This window comes from Pelophylax lessonae (genome assembly GCF_965119305.1).
Source record: "Pelophylax lessonae genome assembly, chromosome: 11".
NCBI lineage: Eukaryota > Metazoa > Chordata > Amphibia > Anura > Ranidae > Pelophylax > Pelophylax lessonae.
In genome coordinates this window covers 41,205,333-41,224,497 of record NC_138778.1, presented here as the reverse complement: position 1 = coordinate 41,224,497, position 19,165 = coordinate 41,205,333, and the positions used below count along the sequence as shown (strand labels likewise).

The window sequence follows — 19,165 nt, the reverse complement described above, 5'->3', positions numbered from 1 at the left end:
ACACAGAAACAAAGCAGAGCTGACTGACACACCAATCACTCACGCATCAGTACCCTGTTGTACGGAGTACCATGCACAGATGGGCTGAGTTAGTGAACCTACTAAAAGGATAAATACATATTCATGAGTTATGTAAATGCTGCTCGGATGGCGGCACTGATGGCAGTGAATTAAGATGTTTAAGACTGACATCCCAAGTAAAGCAGAAAAATATACTTGGTAAGAAGTAAAAAGTAGAAGATTATTTTAAAATGAGCAGGTGCTGAAAAAAACATTTTTTTTTTTTAAATCTACTTTCCTTACAAAGTCAAAGCAGTGAATCTGCAGTTCAGTGCCAAGTACTCTCACGTGTAATTATTTGCCCATCTACTCTCTGTCTGGTGTCTCTGACCATCCCTCCTTTTCCAACACTGCGGTCACTCTTCAGCATTTGACACTTTGGGAAGCGTCAGATTTTTGGTGCCCTGTTAGTGGTGCGATCTGCTGGCCCCCAAGTCACTACAAGACAGTAGTTCTATAGGAACAAGCGGGAGTAATCACAGAATTGGGCTAGAAAGCCAACACCCAGAATTAGAAAAACTCCGTTTTGTTTCTGTTTTTATAGTCTTCAAATCATTTTTTTAATTAAGTTTTGGAGTAATAGAATTGGAACCAGTCTACTGCTGCCTGTGTCTTCCTTTCCATTAATAAAAGCATGCTAACACTGCTAAATGTGCTCTGGGCATCTAGGCAACAATGACCCCTGGTCACAAAAGGGTTAACATTACCACCACTTATTTTCCTTTAGAACAATGGTCTCCAAACTGCTGCCCTGGGCCCTTGGGGCAATATTCTTTCTTCTGATAAAAAGCACTATTTTCCCCACTGACACCAACAGTGAGGCATCATTTCTGGCACCGGCGATGGACCATTATTCCTCCCACTGACCCCAATGATAGGGCACTATTTTCCCACTGACCGAAATTATGGGGCACTATTCTCCCACTGACACAAGATGTGGCCTTATTTATCCCACTGACACCAGCAATGGGCCATTATTCCTCCCACTGAACTCAGTGATTGGGCACTATTTTCCCACTGACCGAAATGATGGGGCACTATTCTCCCACTGACACAAGATGTGGTCTTATTTATCCCACTGACACCAGCAATGGGCCATTATTCCTCCCACTGACCCCAATGATAGGGCACTATTCTCCCACTGACTGAAATGATGGGGCACTATTCTCCCACTGACACAAGATGTGGCCTTGTTCATCCCACAGACCTCAACGATGGGCCGCTATTCCTCCCTCTGACACCAACATTGAAGCACTATTCCTCCCTCCAATACCAAAGATGGGGAACTGTTTACTACCACTGACGCCAATACATTTTCTACTCCCACTGGCCATCCTAAAGTCTGAAGGGCAGTAGACCAACCCTTTGTTTAGAAAGTTTGGATACCCCCCCCCCCCCCGCTTTAGAGGTTACACTGAATGTTTTAAGAATGAACTCACTGCTGCACATGAACAGATCAGTGTACATTCTCGGCATGCCTTTGTACTGGGATAAATGAAAGTGTTTCTAAAGCCTTAAGGTTTGTCACCTTAATGCATTCTATGCATTAAGGTGAAAAACCTGTGCTGCAGCTCCCCCCCCCCCCCCCCCATCCCTCCTTTTCCTTACCTGAGTCCATCCGATCTAGCAATGTGCACGAGCGCAGCAGCTCCCACTTCTGTCTTTCTCCTCATTGGACAGATTGATACCATACCAGCGGGAGCAATTGGCTCCCGCTGCTCTCAATCAAATCTAGTGACATGGGAGCAGAAAGGGTGGGGCTAAGTCCCGCTGTCTGAACGCAGCAGTGGAACTCAGGAGTGGCCAAACGCAGGTGTCCCCAGGGAAAAGTGGCCAATGAAGAGGAGGGGCCTGGAGTGCCTTTGTGGATCCCAGAAGAAGAAGATCGGGGCTGCTCTGTGCAATACCATTACACAGAGCAGGTAAGTATAGGCATGTTTGTTATTTTTATAAAAAAAAACAAAAAAAAAAAACAAGCTTTATAATCATTTTAACTTCCATGCGCATGCCTGGGAGTTGCATCATTTCCAGGCCGACGAGTCAAGATGGCTGAAGATGCTGATTATGGATGAAGACCCATTTTAAAGATATTCGTGTTGGTAAAAGAGCTTGTTGGAGGGGAGGGGAGGCGAGAATAGTGGACTTTTAATCAGATTTCCATAAAAAAAACATTTCTAAATGTTATCTCAAACCAAATCTGTAATTAAACAGGAAAAAATACAAATAGAGCAACTAGCAGTAGTTATGAGCAGGTTATAAGGTTTTTAAAGATAACCTGAGGAGACCCTTCTAAATGCCCACAATGCATGAAAAACAAGCGCAGCAGCAGAAAGAGCAGTGTGCTTGTATATAGCGGTCTTATTTTATTTTGTGGTTTCACAATGGGTCCCATCATGAGCATGCATAAGCAAATTATCCTGTTTTTGCTATTGCTGAGGCTCTGAAGACGCAGAAAATTGCGTAGAGGACCAGAGTTTGTCGCTACTGGGCTCCTCTATTGATGCAGGCAACAGCATGTAATAAAATGTGTTTTTTTTTTTTTCAGGATTTTTATATGTTCAAAAATTATCAAAAACGTTTTCCCCTTTTAAAACGCGCATAAATGCAAACTCTGTTACCGTGGTTACAAGCATTTGGCATTTGAAATGCCAGTAAACTACAGTTCTGAACGTGATTTTCTTTTTTTTCTTGCTTTCAAAAAAATGCCTGTAACCTCAATTGCCTCTAAACTAGGGATAGACCTATTATCGGCAAGGCCAATATATCGGGGGCCGATATGCACTTTCCCCGATACATCGGTATCGGCCCCGAAACTGGCCGATATTGCCAATATTTTTGTGATGTCATTCTGCCTTCTTAGGATGCCTCCCTCGCCTTGGACAGCCTCACCTGGAGTCGGGACTAGTCTCGCAGGAGTGTATCACAGCCACACACCCACCCACAGCAGCCCGGTGCCAGCCAGCCACCCGCATCCACAGGCCCTGTACCAGCCAGACAGCCACAGGCACTGTACCAGCGAGCCAGCCAGCCACCCACAGGCCCTGTACCTGCCACCCACAGGCACTGTACCAGCCAGCCACAGGCCCTGTCCTAGTCAGCCACCCTCCACAGGGTGCCAGCCACCCACCACAGGGTGTCAGCCAGCCAGCCACCCCACAGGGTGCCAGCAAGTCAGCCATTAAGCATTAAACAAAAATTAACATGTTCAGTACCAGATTTGTGTCAAAAATTCTTATTTTTCAAAACTTTAAATGTACAAAATATCGGCCCATATCGGCTGATACCGAAATGTGATGGCCAAAATATCGGTATCGGCCCTGAAAAAAACATATCGGTCTATCCCTATTTTAAGCAACTTAGTGTATATGTACACATAAGATAACATAGAGGAGAGTTCAGGGGCTGCTGAAAAAAATGCCCAACTGCTCCCAAATTTTCAGTTTAGCAGCTGTAGTGTACATGAGGCCTCACAGTGGCGGTTGGTGAAAAAGCCCACTCCCCTTCACAGTGGTGGTTGGTGAAAAGACCCTCTCCCCTTCACAGTGGAGGTTGGTGAAAAAGCACTCTCCCCTTCACAGTGGCGGTTGGTGAAAAAGCCCTCTCCCCTTCACAGTGACGGTTGGTGAAAAAGCCCTCTCCCCTTCACAGTGGTGGTTGGTGAAAAGGCCCTCTCCCCTTCACAGTGGAGGTTGGTGAAAAGGCCCTCTCCCCTTCACAGTGGAGGTTGGTGAAAAGGCCCTCTCCCCTTCACAGTGGCGGTTGGTGAAAAAGCCCTCTCCCCTTCACAGTGGCGGTTGGTGAAAAAGCCCTCTCTCCTTCACAGTGGTGGTTGGTGAAAAGGCCCTCTCCCCTTCACAGTGGAGGTTGGTGAAAAAGCCTCCCCCCTCACAGTGGAGGTTGGTGAAAAAAACCCCTTTTGACATTATTAAAGAAATGCTTTCTGCGCATCGGAGGTCAGTGTAAATATCCCTGTTTACATGAGAGTTTTAAACTATGATGATTTATGTGATCTGTGATGACTAGCTGACGGCCCCACCTCTGCCTCCAGGCCCCATAGCAGCCACACGGACAGCTTACATGATGGTTATGTTGATGCCATTCTATACAGAAAACTTATTTTAACTGGAGTTGTGCTTTAATTAAATACATCTGATCTGAAGCAACTGGTAGGGAAGTTTCCCTGTCCCAGACAATACCACTTCCACTTGCTTTTGTTTTTGTATCTGTTGTGATCCTGTGAGGTTTTGCAACAGAATGAGGAAATCCAGTAATTCAGATATAACATTTAAAGTTTAACGTCAGTTCCTCATTCTCTCCATATTAAAGTAGCTGGGGAATTCTTGAACAATGCTAGTGTCGCCTGAAGTGTTTAGCTGTTAACTATAGTCCACCTTTATTTCTAGTCATCTGAGTTTTTCAAGCCTCACAACACATTTTGTCTTTTCTTCTCAAATCCTTTACTCCGATTGCTGAGCTCTTGCTGTAGTCATAACATTGGCTTCTATTCTGAGGAAGCATGCGTTCACCCCAAGGATGAGCAGAGCTCATCGGCTGCTGAGGATAATTTTACACAGGTTCAGTAGGCTCTTAAACACCATACAGACCCTTTGTGCTGGTGTGCTTGAGCCCTAAAATAAGTTCTATATAATTTACGGGTACAGGAATCAAAAGTGAACTTAACAAGGTTTCTTTGGGGTCTATTTATAAAAAAGATTGTTGGACAGATGAGACAAGCATTCACACATCCTTGACGAATTCTGACTAGTTTTCTGAGTACAGTGCTGTGGTCCATCTAGTGACCATTATGTGGTATTTCTTCTGAATGAGGTATTTCAGAAAAATACCACTTTATGGCCACTAGATGGAGCTGAGGATCATAGGTAATCGTTTTAGGAAACCTAAAGATGGGCAAATGCTTGTCCCATTCATCCAATGAATTTATAAGATCATATCCCTCTGGAGTGTATTTCCTGAAGCCTGTGCTGTGTAAGTCTCTCTCTATATAATTATTTATTTTCTTCCTTCCTTCCTTCCCTCTCTCTCGCACATCCCTAATCTCTCTCTCTCTCTCTCTCTCTCTCTCTCTCTCTCTCTCTCTCTCTCTCATCTCCAATCTCTTTCTCTCTCTCTCATCTCCAATCTCTTTCTCTCTCTCGCGCATCTCCAATCTCTCTCTCTCGCGCATCTCCAATCTCTCTCTCTCGCGCATCTCCAATCTCTCGCTCTCTCTCTCTCTCTCGCGCATCTCCAATCTCTTTCTCTCTCTCTCATCTCCAATCTCTCTCTCTCTCTCTCTCTCTCTCTCTCTCTCTCTCTCTCTCTCATCTCCAATCTCTCTCTCTCTCATCTCCAATCTCTCTCTCTCTCATCTCCAATCTCTCTCTCTCTCTCATCTCCAATCTCTCTCTCTCTCGCATCTCCAATCTCTCTCTCTCTCTCTCTCTCTCGCATCTCCAATCTCTCTCGCATCTCCAATCTCTCTCTCTCTCTCGCATCTCCAATCTCTCTCTCTCTCTCTCTCTCTCTCTCTCTCTCGCATCTTTCTCTCTCTCTCTCTCTCTGTCTCTCTCTCTCTCTCTCTCTCTCTCTCTCTCTCTGTCTCTCTCTTACATCCCCAATCTGTCTCTCTCCCCTCTCTCTCTCTCTCTCTCTCTCTCTCTCTCTCTCTCTCTCTCTCTCCTCTCCCCTCTCTCTCCTCTCTCTCCTCTCTCCTCTCTCTCTCCTCTCTTTCCTCTCTCTATCCTCTCTTTTCTCTCTCTGTATCCTCTCTTTTCTCTCTCTCTCCCTCTCTCTCTCCCTCTCTCTCTCCCTCTCTCTCTCCCTCTCTCTCTCCCTCTCCCTCTCCCTCTCCCTCTCCCTCTCCCTTTCTCTCTCTCTCTCTCTCTCTCTTTCTCTTCCCCTCTCTCTCTCTCTCTCTCTCTCTCTCTCTCTCTCCTCTCTTGTGTCCCCAATCTCTCTCTCTCTCTCTCTCTCTCCTCTCTTGTGTCCCCAATCTCTCTCTCTCTCTCTCTCTCTCTCCTCTCTTGTGTCCCCAATCTCTCTCTCTCTCTCTCTCTCTCTCTCTCTCTCCTCTCTTGTGTCCCCAATCTCTCTCTCTCTCTCTCCTCTCTTGTGTCCCCAATCTCTCTCTCTCTCTCTAAAGGATAAGTTCACCTTTAGGAGCATGTTAAATACTACACCCCCTGCTCTGTGACAGCGAGCGGGGAATCTTCTTCCCACACCCACTGTCACACTTTGAAAACATCTTAGATGTGCTGGGCTCTGTCCACATGGCTTTGTAATTCGTTCACACATTTCTGGTGAATTTATAGGCCAGAAGTACTATCAGCTATAGATGGCTGAGGGCTTGTACTTCTCAATGAACTGCAAGGGTGCTGTGGTAGTTCACAGATTCTTCCTGACGTTCAGTAACTGTCTACCCGTATTGGAGGTACAGGCAGACAGTGTACTAAGAGGCTGCAGGATCATAGCCTTTAATTGTCCCCTTGAGGACTGCTGGATTCCACACCTTCGGGTCCCCCTTGGTTACCATTAGCAATTTCAGCATGCACATATTAACTCTTTACTTCTTGGCTCAGTCAATGGTTAGTCCAGGAGTATGTAGTTGTTTTTGGTGTTTTATTTAAATAAGGGATGGGAGAAGGGAATAGTGGGATACTCCAAATTGCCTATTCACAATGTGAAGGACTTCTACTTCTGACAATGCAGCCAGGCTGCTGTTTCACCCTGCCACTAGGTGAATTTGGATTAAAGCTGGATACACACTATACAACTTTTGTTGGTAGATTTCCTTTAGATTTACCTTCAACTATGTAGTGCAAGGGCCTGCCTGATTGCATACAAATTGAAAGTGTTTAGGTCTGATCTCATATTATATGGTTTTGGTAAATCTAAAGGAAAAAATCAAAAGAAAATTGTATAGTGTGTATCCAGCTTAAGTCTCTATACAGATGACTTAATGGACTAGATTATCTTCAGGATACTCTTCTAGTATCCCCTTTCACTTAACACACTGACAACCGTTCTCTGAGTATCCTACACCGGGATGGCCCCCCTCAGGTCAGGCCCCTCGACACAATCCCCTGCACTCACGATACTGTTTTTCAAGGGTCTCCAGTGTCTCTACCCTTTTAGTCAGCTCTCCTGGACCTCTGCGTTCAGTTCCGTTCCTCAGGTCCCCAGGCCGACCACCTGCGACCACATGCCACCACTATAGAGGAGGAGGCAGCTGCCACCCTCCCTCCGGGACTCTGCTCACCAGCCAAAGACCCCGCAGCACATGTGCTCCTGCCTTTTATACAGTATCCCAGAATGCACCAAGACAGCCTGTCTCCACCAATCACCAGCCTATGTATCTATTGTTAAGGTTTCCTCCCACTGTCCAACATGCTTCCCTATTGGACCAGTGTGAAACACTCTCTAGACCCAATAAATCACATACTGAGCACTATGAGCAGACCTAACTCACAGATCCTGCTCCCTGGTAGGCAGAAAGCAATATAGATTTGCCTGCTGCTCCTCTGATAGGCAGACAGAGCCAAAAACTGTACTCTCTTACTAACACCTACCTAGGAAGGTGCTACAATTGGTTGAAAGTTCTTTAATTAGATTGTAAGCTGTAACGAGCAGGACCCTCTGATTCCTCCTGTATTTAATTGTATTGTAACTGTACTGTTTGCTCTAACCATGTAAAGCGCCTCGCAAACTGTTGGTGCTATATAAATCCTGTATAATAATAATAATAATAAAAATAGTCCTAGTACTAGCATATTTAACACTAACACCATGGCAATTTTAGATGGGACAGAACCTGCAGTGGCTGTGCTGGAATAACTACTCTGCATCATAGACAGGGGTCATTTCAATGGGGACATTTGTTCCAGCAACACATGTCCAAGCGGGAAGCTTCCTCACTTCCTGTTGGGTCTGCATGATAGGAAGTAAATGGGATTCTGCAAAAAAAATAAAAATTTTAACTGATATTATTGATCTATATTTAATAAAAACATGGCTTTAGCCTTACCTTTTTAAATATAAAACCACAAGGAAAAAATGCATATGCACATAAAAATGGTTTTTAGATTGGAGTCAATCTGCCATAGTCTCTTTGACCTGTCCAATGGCGAAGTGACACTGCTGTCATTGTTTGATGATGACTATCCGTTTACTTTCTCGTATGAACCCTGAATATTGGCAAAGCTCTATTGTCTGTCCCCTGAGTCACACCTTCATTCTTATTAGAATTTATATTCTGTTTGCGATATCGGTTACATAAGGATCTTGATGTTACACTAGTGCCAGTTCTGTGTTGAACCTAATTACAGGTCTTACCCCGAGGTGCAGCTATATATAGGTATGAGTATTTACCTGTGTCCATTGCTAACCATCATAGTATACTGGGTATGTGGGTCGCATTGTGATGTATTCTTCAGCATGCTTGCTTAATGACACTTCCATATCGGTGAATACTAATGCTGTGGTAGATTGCTACGTCATCTAACACAAATATTTATCCGCTACAATAATTTCATATTAAGTTGCTATTGTTATTGCTCACAGGGTATGGCGTCTGTATGTGCCCACTTTCAGGGCCAGAATTTATTTCCAGCTGCTATCCACCACTTTATCGCCCATGGTTCATAGTCCATCTCGGAAACGAGCAAGAGAGGTTGGCTTCATTCTTTAAATACAGTGGAATGAACGTATTCACCGTCTAAAAGGTAGTTGGATCACAACAGAAAAAAAAATGAACGTAGCCACCCTCTAAAAGGTAGTTGTATCACAACAGGAAAAAAAAATTAATTTGGAGGAGTCTGAGAGCAATAGAAGGTACCTTTTTTGAGATAAAGAGTAAAGTCTGCTTTTTATTTTTTACCAGCAAAGAAAAGGCATAATGTGCTAGTATGCATCACATATTAGCACATTATGTGACACTTGTCTGCAAAGGAAGCCCTCGTCATCCCCACTGGAGGCCGCATCCATCTTCACTCCTCTTCCTTCCGGGTCCCTGGACTTTGGCTGTGCTACTGGCCAGATCGGTGTGACGTCACTCCCACATGTGCACGCAGGAACCACTGGTTATGGCACAGGGTTCTGAAGAAAAGGCACGGGTGGCCGTTCCTTTAGAGCACGTGTGCCGATGACGTCATAGGCACAGTATACATTAACTGTCTCCTCTTCCTTCTGGGTCCCTGGACTTTGGCTGTGCTACTGGTCGGATCTGTGCGACGTCACTCCCACACAGGCGCGCAGGAACCACTGGTCACGGTACAGGGCTCTGAAGAAACGGCATGGGCGGCCGTTCCTTCAGAGCACATACGCAGTTAACCTTATTGGCGCAGTATACATTAACTATCTCCTCTTCCATCCGTGTCCCTGGACTTTGGCTGTGCTACTGCCCAGATCGGTGTGACGTCACTCCCACATGTGCACGCAGGAACCACTGGTTATGGCACAGGGTTCTGAAGAAAAGGCACGGGTGGCCGTTCCTTTAGAGCACGTGTGCCGATGACGTCATAGGCACAGTATACATTAACTGTCTCCTCTTCCTTCCGGGTCCCTGGACTTTGGCTGTGCTACTGGTCGGATCTGTGCGACGTCCCTCCCACGCGTGCGCGCAGGAGCCACTGGTCACAGCACAGGGTTCTGAAGAAAAGGCACGGGCGGTCGTTCCTTCAGAGCGCATACGCAGTTGACGTCATTGGCGCAGTATACATTAACTATCTCCTCTTCCTTCCGTGTCCCCGGACTTTGGCTGTGCTACTGGCTGGATCGGTGTGACGTCACTCCCACACGTGCGCACAGGAACCACTGGTCACGGCACAGGGTTCTGAAGAAAAGGCATGGGCAGCTGTTCCTTTAGAGCACGTGCGCCAATGACGTCATAGGCGCAGTATACATTAACTATCTCCTAAACGGGGCAAGTTTAGGTGATATTTACAGTATCTATAGGTAAGCCATATTATAGGCTAACCTATAGGTAGAAACAGTATTATTATTATTTATACAGGATTTATATAGCGCCAACAGTTTGCGCAGCGCTTAACAATGTGAGGGAAGACAATACAGTTACAATACAATTCAATACAGGAGGAACTTGAGGGCCCTGCTCGTTAGAGCTTACAATCTAGAAGACAGTACAGGGAAGTTTACAACCACTATTAAAATGGTGTTATTCATATGGTTTTATTCATATGTACAGGTAAACCTATAATCAGGCCTACCTGTAAGTAGAGTAAATATTTCTAAATGTTCACCATTTGCGAGATTTACTTTAGTAGCAGCCAGTGCCCTCACCGGTGGATGTGCACTGCGCTCTCAATGGACAGCATGCTGTCCATTGAAAGAGCTGCACCGTGGCCGTGACTCCCCTTCACGTCTTGGCCATTCAGACGGCTGTAACCCGCCAACCTGGAAGACCAGGCAAAGATGGTAACCCTGTTAGCAGTGACAGCGTACCCCTGGAGGCTATGACATTAGCTCAATGCGACATTAATCTGCAGTGGGCCAATTATTATTATTTTTTTTTTGTGGTTTACTACCACTTTAAGAATACATACTTGATTTTTAGGTACACTTTAACCCTAGGATAATACAAGTAAGTATATGTAATCTGTACATTTTAGCCTAAGTGGCCTATTTAGAACTCCTTTTGTCTTGTAGCACTTAGACAGCTTTTGCTGTATTTTACAATCAGATTAATGTTACTTTTTGCTTTTCATGGTATGCTTTTCTTTGACCTTTCTAAGAGATTCATACTTCATTATTCTGAGAGCTCTCAAGACTCCGTTTAGCCTGAAGTCTCTTTTACAATAACACTTTTTCTTTTGTTAAGACCTTTTATAAAGGCTTATTTGCGACAACAGCAGTAAGCAAAAAAAATAACATAGGGCTGGACAATCCCCTCTGTTAATGTAGGGACTTTTTGGAGCTTTTATGATCGATATTAGCAAAAACAGATTAACCACTTCAGCTCCGGCAAGTTTTACCCCCTTCATGACCAGGCTATTTTTCAGCACTGCGCAACTTTAACTGGTAATTCTCCCTAAAAAAAAAAATTATAATAATTTTTCACACAAATTTCTTTAGAAATTTAGGCCATTATGTATTTTGCTTCATGTCTTTTGGTAAAAAAAAAATGCATAAAAATAAATCCCATTAAGTGTATATTGATTAGTTTGCGTGAAAGTTATAGCATCTACAAAACTATGGTATATACCAGGGATCCTCAAACTTCAGCCCTCCAGCTGTTGTGGAACTACACATCCCATGAGGCATTGTAAAACTCTGACATTCACAGACCTGACTAGGCATGATGGTAATTGTAGTTCCTCGACAACTGGAGGGCCATAGCTTGAAGACCCCTGGTATATACTGTATATACTGTTTTTTTTTTTTTTGTTTGTTTTTTAATATACAACTAATGGCAATGATCAGTAACTTATAGTAGGACGGTGGGCAATCTGACACTAACTGACATTGGGTGGGAACTAACAGACACTGACATCATCAGTGACACTAATACAATGATCAGTGCTAATACTATACAGTGACACTGGCTGGTAAGGGGTTAACACCTTGGGAAATCAGGGGGTTAGATGTGTGCCTAACAAGTGTTAATTTGTGTAACGTGTGCTGCTTTTTACTAAATGTCTTTTGTTTCTTCTCCCTGCTTTGCAGGGAGAAGAAACCAAGAGATCATTCCCAAAACGGGGCTCTGGGCTGTGATTGGACACAACTGATCAACAGGTCCCAGCCATGAATCATTGGCGGGACCTGCTAACAAACTCCCGCTGTGTACATTCACAGTGGGAGTCGGCGATCGGGGGTGCACGCCCTGTACCCGGAAGATGCCAGTGACGTACAGGTAGGTACATGTGCCTGTACAGGCCACCTGTCTGCAGTACATGGCGGGCGGGCGGTTGGCAAGCGGTTAATGTAGAATTTAGGAGCCAATGGAGAGACAGTCCTGTTTTTAACAGCAGTAGAAAAGGCTTCAAAAATATAGTTTTTTGGCTGTGTTTTTATTGCCCCCCCCCCCCAACTGCACCCTTTTGAGCAATAAAAGCAGCTGCATGTGAAGGAATGCTGGGGACAGGAGTGTACACATGTTGCAGCCGCAACGCTTTACTTTGCAGTCCAACAAAAATGATCCCCCACGATTGCATTTGGTGAGCAGTACTGCCTGCTGAATGTGATGCACTCAACTAGATGGGGCCATACCACAACAACATGCAGGGGTTTGACTTTTTAGGAGGTTTAAACAGGGGTGGAGAGTTGATATGCATGCCTCCTCACAGCCCGTCAAATATCCCCTAGACCAGTGATGGCTAACCTTGGCACCCCAGATGTTTTGGAACTATATTTCCCATGATGCTCATGCACTCTACAGTGTAGTTGAGCATCATGGGAAATGTAGTTCCAAAACATCTGGGGTGCCAAGGTTTGCCATCCCTGCCCTAGACTGAGGAACATTCTTTTTGTATGTTGGTTGCATTCTGTAGGTTTACTGCGCATTTAAATAACTTTTATAAAGTACATTATTTTATTTTTTTTTTGTCTGGCTGCATTGCATACAAGCTCGGTTATAAAGCAGTATGCTTCTTTATCAGGAAAATAACCAAGTTAATGTGTAGGCAAACTCTTATGCATAACATATTTTGTTTTGTTATTTTGTGGGGGTGTTTGTCACTCTTTTTTACCATCTTTTTTTTGCTGGGGACAAAAATTGATAAAATATGTCCCTTCACTTCCTGAAGAAGGGTGACAACACTGTCTTTTTTTGCCCTGCATACAACGTTATCACACTGATGCGGCTCCTGCAGCCACTGATCCCATCCGTGACCATGTTTTAGCCTCAGTACCGGCCACTGGCTCCGTGATTGGCTTTAGAAATCACGTACACCATGGGTGTCCAACCTTTTGGCTTCTCTGGGCCACATTGAATGTAGAGAAATTTTATACTATAGTTAAGGTATATAAGTAATAAAATGCCGCTGCACCCTTCCTGCACCGCCGCACCCCCCGCACTAATTTAACACAACTAGAGGATGATCAAATGAAATGGATTCAGTATACAGAGGTTTACTTCTTCTGAGAGATAGTAAAGGAACACTCTAACCACCATGATCACTTCAGTGATTTGAAGTGTTCATGGTGGTAGGAGTCAGAAACCCTGCACATGCTCGCCTCCCCTCCCCTCCGAGGCAGCCTTGTCAAAATTGTCAGGGGGCAGTAGGCCGCATTGCCTGGGGTTTCGGGCCGCATGTGGCCCCCGGGCCGCAGGTTGGACATGCCTGACATATACCAACAGCTGTGATTGCAGTTGCACAGAGAGGAAGTGGAAAAAATACCAAACCGTGAGCAGTATAAAAGTTTTAAAAGGATATAAAAATAAGTAAAAAAAAAAAAAAACATACACGGCTCTCAACACTTGACACTTTTTCTACAAAAGGTTTAATTAGACTATAAGGCATTTAGAATTTTAGGGGAAATGTGCTCCCTAAAAAATCACTACCCAACACATAGATTCCCTAATCTGGATATAAATAAGGTTTACCCTTCTGCAACCCCACCCCCTTGCATGTAGGCATGGCAAACGCATTGCCCAAAAGGGATAGGTTGAAGAACTGGTATGTCAGGTTTAGCTTTGGTCTAATTAGAAGCAAAGGAGAGAAAGGCACTGAAACTCCCTACAGTTGAAGACCTGTAGAACTTCTGTTTAAGATGGGACTTTAGTACACGGAAATACTGAAGCTGGGAAAATGCAATGGGGTGAGACTGTCAACCTTGTTGGATGTGTGGAATTTGGAATGGATTCTGTTTTATCGACCTGCCCAAGATGTATCCTCTGACCTCTGCACCTGCACGTTTTTTTGGATGAATCCTAATATTACCAGGATGCCACTGCCATGTGGGAACTTTACCAATCAAATGGAAGTTGCCTCCTTTTTTCCTCTGACTAGGATACCCAGACCTCAAGTTTTCCTTTCTAGGGACTTATTCCAATTATCATGCAGGTAATTAATCAATACTTCTTCTAAATTGTTTCCTGTGATCAAATGTTCTTCTTTCTAGGCAAGGCTAGAAATGATTTGTATTTATTTACTAGGAGCATAGGACCAACATAGTTTTTGATGTCCAAAACTGACGTTTTAGAAGTTTAGTAATATAAATATAAATCGGAGCTAGCCAATCATGTTTTATCGATGTCATGCGATTGAGTGATTAATCCTGATTGCTCCAGTTTTATAAATATTCCTCTGTGTCGGAGGAGATTGGGTTCTGTCTGAAAAGCTTTAGATGTTTGCTATAGTTCTTTATGTGGAAGAGGGAAGTAGATCAACTATTTAGACTCTTATCTGTATATCAGTTACCATGCTCTGCAGCTTTCAAAACAACAGAAAATAGTAGATGCGGGTAGTTGTTGGTGTCAGTCATGCTAAGACATTTTTGAGTGACAGTCTTTCGTGAAGATTAAAGTCAGTGTAACAGAGGAAGAATTGGAACTGGCAGCTGTATGTGTGTGGTCCGCACACTAAGTGTACAAATCAGAAGTTGCTACTTGTGTATTTTAGAGAAGACAAAGAAAAGTGTGACAGCGGTAAGTGATCAACTTTCTATTTGTTTAGCTGTCCGTTCAGAGATGTGCACCAGGTTTGCACTCCTAATTGTGTATTAAAATGCCAATATGCAGAGGAGCTCTCATGCAAAATAGGTTATTGTAGTGACTATGTGAAATGGCTGTGTCTATCCAGGCCAACAGATGGCACAATATAGTATATGCTCAGGTATTGGATGACCAGCATGGTTTGTGTAATACAGGGGTCTCCAACTTTCTGAATAGTGGGCCAGTTTACTGTCCTTAACATTTAAGGGAGCCCAGACTGTGGCTAGTGGGATAAGAAAATGCCCTGGTGTCAGTGAGGGTGGGGTGTGCCCATTGATTGGTTTTAGTAGAAGGAATAGTTCCCTATACTTGGTTTTAGTAGAAAGAATAGTGCCCTATTCTTGGTATCAGTTGGAGGAATGGTGCCCCGTTGTTGGTATTCAGAGTAGGCATAGTGTCCCCCATCATTGGTGTCAGTGGATGGCATGGTGCCTCAAGGGCTAGATGAAGGCAAGCAAAGGGCCACATCCAGCCCGTGGACTGCAGTTTGAAGACCACTGGTGTAAAGAGATGAAGCCTGCATCTGTGCACGTATGCTGACTTCTTATTTACCGTTCTGTTATCTTCCGCACAATGTGGAAATGTAGCAAAGATCTGCCTTGATCATGTGTGGTCATACTGATGCAGGACCAATATGGTTATTCTGAAGCCGATCCGGTCCGGTCCCACAAGCTGTCAGCGGCGGGTGCAGGAGAGGCACTCGACAACGGAAGCCCCATAGTAAGTCTATGGGTGACATCACTTCCCATTCATTTCACAGCCGTTGTCGGTCCTCTCCTGCCCTGTTACGAGCACTGCATCTCCTGCACAGAGCTTCCGCCGCTGAAGACGAGACCGGATCGCTGCAGAAAAGGTAAGTACAGAGTACAATGATTTTTGCTTTACAGCAGGGGTGTCAAACTCAAATTCATGACGGGCCGCATCCGCATTATGGTTGTCCTCAAAGGGCCGGTTGTATCTGTAAAAGGAAATAAATTGATCCAGGGCTTTTTTTCTCAGAGAATAGGTGCAATACTGAAGCAAACAATAAATACCAGGAGTGCGTTATGTGCAGAGTTCGGGGATGCGCTGTGTACAGAGTGCAGGGTTCAGGGGTGCGCCGTGTGCAGGGTTCAGGGGTCTGCTGTGTACAGATTTCAGGAGTTTCCCTTTGCACAGAATGCATTGTTCAGAGGTGCACTATGTACAGAGTGCAGGACTTAGTGGTGCGCTATGTGCCAAGTGTAGAGTTCAGGGGTGCGCTATGTACCGAGTGCAGAGTTCAGGGGTGTGCTGTGTCCAGTTACAGGATTCTGCTCTCTTTTACAGGTTGTCTACATCTCACTTCCACTCCCTCCCCTGAGTGCAAGGGCCACATAAAATGGCCTGGTGGGCCACGTTCAGCATGTGGGCCTTGTGTTTGAAACATGTACTTTACAGGGTTAGATAGATTAGGTTTAGAATGTGGAACAGAGCAGGTTTAGGTTTAGTTAGGTTTTGCCTGGACTTACACTTTAAGCAAATCACAAAGCTGCAGCAGGGGTTAATTTGTGGTGCACATTTGTGGATACAGCCAGTAAATGCACAACCACTAAATGCACAACCACAGTGCCAGGACAAGGTCATCTAGTGCCCAGGGCAAACATGCCAAACTGCGCCCCCCTCCCAAGATGTGAGAAGATTATGTGTCAGCAAAAAATCCCCCCCCCCCCCCAAAAAAAAAGAGCACTAATCTGCATGCTTACTCCCTAAACAAAAACTCCCCCCTCCTCCCAGTGCAAATCTGCTGCCTGCTGAAATCCTTCCTCCCAGCACAAATCTTTGTTGCCCCCCCATCTCCCAAATCCCCCCATCTCAAATGCCAAAATCAAATTAACCTTCTAGCACAAATCCTCTACCTCTTAAATTTCCCCCTCCCAGTATCAATCTTCCCCCCCACTGCAAATTCCCCCTCAATTCCCTCTCCTAGCACACTTCTTCCCCATCTCCCCTCCCAACACAAAGGGCCCTTAATCACCACTCTTAGCGTCCTCCCCCCCCCCCCCCCCACCCAAATTTTCTTTTCTAGAACAATACTTACCCCCATGCCCCCCCCTCCCAAATTCCTCCTTCCAATATTACACCCCCCCCCCAATCTCCTTGCGGCCCCCCCACCTCACATGATACCACGATGCTCCTGCCCACCCTTTGTTCCGGCCCTGCACAAGCACCAGAATTTACATGACTGTGTTACTTAGCATGCATGCGCTTTACATGACAAAAGTAATGCAAGATCCATATTAACTGTAGGTTTCTATGAGGCATCTGTTAAGGTGTGGACCAAACAATGCATCCAAATCCTGGGTTAAGAACTGGTTACATTTAAATCAACATGCTGGCAGGTGTATGGCCTGTGAGAACGGCCATTTTGACTTCTACAAGTGGTCAAATGTGAGCTGCATTAGTAGTATATGAAGACCTAATAAAATCCGATATGCACAGATAGCCTTGGAACATGCCTTCTTGTAGTGATTCTTTACTGCACAGTTTATCATTTTCTTAACCACTTAAGCCCCGGAAGATTTTACCCCCTTCCTGACCAGGGGGTTTTTTGCGATTTTTTTTTTTTTTTTTTTTTTTTTACTGCGTGACTTTAACGGACCATTGCGCGGTCGTGCAACGCTGTACCTAAACTAATTTGACGTCCTTTTTTCCCACAAACAGAGCTTTCTTTTGGTGGTATTTGATCACCTGTGCGATTTTTTGATCATGCGCTATAAACAAAAAAAAGAGCGTAAATTTTGCAAAAATAACAATATTTTTCACATTTTTTTTTATATGAAATTCCCAAAAAAAATGTAAAAATCTAATTTTTTTAACATTTTCAGCCAATTTGTTTTATGCTACATATGTTTGGTAAAAAAAAATCGCAAAAAGCGTATTTTGATTGGTTTGCGCAAAAGTTATCGCTTTTACTAACAAAGGGAAAGATTTTTGTCATTTTTGGTGTTTTTTTTTTTAACGAGTAATGGGGGCGATCTGCGATTTTTTTTTTTGCAGGACTGCGACATTGCGGCGGACAGATCGGACCCTTGACTGAAATTTTTGACACTTTTTGGGGTTACCAGTGACATTACTGCAGTAATCAGTGCTATACATATGCACTGTTACTGTAATGACTGGCAGGGAAGGGGTTAACTGTATTGGAGCAGGAGGGGTTAAGTGTGTCCTAGGGGTGTGTTTCTAACTGTGATGGGACATGGCTACTAGTGTAAAAACAGAGATCAACGGTCCTACATAGTAGAACCGTCTGATCTCCATTTTTACACAGGGGAGAATGACAGGCGGCTTGTTTACATTAACCGCCTGCCTTTCTCCCTTTCCACCGACGATCGCCGAGTGACCGGCGGACATCGGGTCCGCCGGTCACACGCACTGACTCCTTAGGGAACGAGCCTGGGCCCGCTATTGGCTCACAAGCCGGTGACAAGCTAGTGACGTATTTATACGTCACTTTGCCTGGCCGGGGCTGACCGCTGCAGTATATGTACTTGCGGCGGTCGGCAAGTGGTTAAAACCTGCAGATTGGAATAAAATCTGAATATTTTCAATTTGGAGAAGAGTTTCTTGACCTCATTTTATGTGTGGAGCCTAAAATTACTACAAAGGGCGTTTTGTGAAACCTTTCCGAGTGCTACATTTTGTTTTATTTCCACCAAGGGCCCTAAGAACCTTTAGCAAGGTCATGTCATTTTGCCTTGGCTTATTTAGCTAAATAACCCACCCCTTCAATAATTTTTTTTTTTGGGGGGGGGGGGTATTTTTTAAACCTGTGCCCTATTCTTTAGGCCTCATGTATACTGCTGCTGATGAACAGACGTTTAGGCACAGTTGGGCGTTTTTTTTTTTACAGCAGCCCCTGAACTCTCCCCTTTGTTCTCTTATCTATCCATGTACACTGAGACGTTTAGTGGCATTTTTTAAAGCAAAAAAATGCATTCAGACGGAAGTTTATTTGAACTTGAAACGCACAAGCTTGTAACAGCGTGCAAACACGGTAACTCGCGTTTATAAGCGTTTCATTTATTGGTGTTTTCAATGGGGATACATTTCTGACCATTTTACAATGTAAAAACACTTCTAAACACAAACATGGCATGTAACGGACGTTTTTAACCGCCGGTTACTAGCTGTCGAGTTTCAGGGTTCAGGAGAGGTTTTAAAACATCTCGTGTACATGAAGCCTTACAGCCCATTCACACTGATCCGACTTGGACCGCGACTTGGTCAGCCTGACAAGTCGCGGTCGGTCGCGTCCCATAGTGTAGTACAGGAACGGTTCTAATAGGAGCGAAACAAGTCGCTCCGACTTAGAAAAAGGGTCCTGTACTACTTCGGGGCGACCTGGAGCGTCATGCATAGACATTCATTTTATGAAGTCCGTAGATTTCAATGTAAAACCCTTAGTGGGTGCGCATT

At 44.5% G+C, this 19,165-nt stretch overlaps 1 protein-coding gene across 1 annotated transcript in view; it reads left to right on the top strand.

The window, feature by feature from the left end:
* The first annotated feature begins 13,840 nt into the window (after positions 1-13,840).
* Positions 13,841-19,165, top strand: part of ARHGAP40 (Rho GTPase activating protein 40) — a 69,600-nt gene continuing 64,275 nt past the window's right edge. Inside the window, 2 exon segments of the mRNA XM_082271238.1 lie at positions 13,841-13,934; positions 13,937-14,078. Of these exon segments, the coding sequence (XP_082127364.1) occupies positions 13,856-13,934; positions 13,937-14,078 (221 nt within the window). The 5' untranslated portion in view covers positions 13,841-13,855.